Here is a 1,066-nt window from a genome sequence, read left to right as displayed (position 1 = left end):
GAGGGAGAAGTGACGGGATGTCCGCTGTGGTTGGCATGGGGAGGGCCTGGGGCAGCGCGGGGTGGAGGGGACGGGGGCCTGTGGCCGTGGCCTGAGAGCCAGGCAGGGCCAGATCCTGGAGACGGAGGACTTTAACCCCTTCCCCGGCAGAAACGTGTATACTCGTTTTCACAAAATGTTCTTTTTCAGTCGTCGACGAGTATACTAAGAAAATATGGTAAAAAAATATGGTTTATAGGAAGACGAGTTACAAACTGTTTTCATAACCAGCATCAAAAATACTATATAGAACCAAAATAAAAAAATTAGTCTGAAAAAGAAACGTTTTTAACAAAAAAATTGTTGGGGAAGGGGTTAACTGGGAGCTCGTAGCCAGGGAGTAACGGTGGGCTATGCCGTTTCAGAAACGTAAAGACGGACCTCACCGCCTCCCTCCCCAGCCAGGCCCACAGGGCTCCCAGAGGCAAAGCATCTGCAGACGACCTCGGTTAATCTGGCACCATGAGGACTCAGAGCAGGGCCTGCCCTGTCAGACAGGCAGAGGGGAGGGCGCTGGCGACGGGGTTGCTCCCAGGATGCCCACGGAGCTGTGTCTGACCCCTGCGGGGCGCGCAGCTCCCTGGCCACCCTGACACGCATCCGCCCACTGCGGACGCACTTCCTGCTGCTGCCGGTCCTGCGGTCCCTGCTTCCTGAGCAGCCACGGCCTGTTCTGGACGTGAGCAGCGGCGAGCACACTCCCTTCGGGGAAGCCGGTGCGGGCGTACCGGTGCCCGGGGCTGCCATGACAGAGCCACAAGCTGGGGTTTAGGCGACAGAAATGTGCAGGTGCTCACGGTCTGGAGGCCACAATATAGGGGGGCACGGCTGCTCCCTCCGAGAGCTCTGCAGGAGGCTGCCAGCCCCCGACCCCACCCCGCACCCCGTCACTGCGGGAGATCTTTGGGGTTCGCTGGCTTCATCTCCCGTCTCTGCCCCCGTCTCCACGCGGCTTCTCCCTGTGTGCCAGTCTGTGTCCGAGCCTCCCCTTTTTGTACGGACACCAGGCCTATTCGATTAGGAGCCC

At 59.3% G+C, this 1,066-nt stretch overlaps 1 protein-coding gene across 1 annotated transcript in view; it reads left to right on the top strand.

The window, feature by feature from the left end:
* RIBC2 (RIB43A domain with coiled-coils 2) overlaps positions 1-811 on the top strand; it is a 14,528-nt gene extending 13,717 nt beyond the window's left edge. Inside the window, exon 6 of the mRNA XM_006774174.2 lies at positions 616-811. Within this exon, the coding sequence (XP_006774237.1) occupies positions 616-811 (196 nt within the window). The remainder of the gene's footprint in view (positions 1-615) is intronic.
* The last annotated feature ends 255 nt before the right edge of the window (positions 812-1,066 follow it).

Source organism: Myotis davidii, unplaced genomic scaffold, assembly GCF_000327345.1.
Source record: "Myotis davidii unplaced genomic scaffold, ASM32734v1 scaffold67, whole genome shotgun sequence".
NCBI classification, from domain to species: Eukaryota; Metazoa; Chordata; class Mammalia; order Chiroptera; family Vespertilionidae; genus Myotis; species Myotis davidii.
Note: the sequence above shows the minus strand (reverse complement) of the source record. Positions and strands in the feature narration are given on the sequence as shown.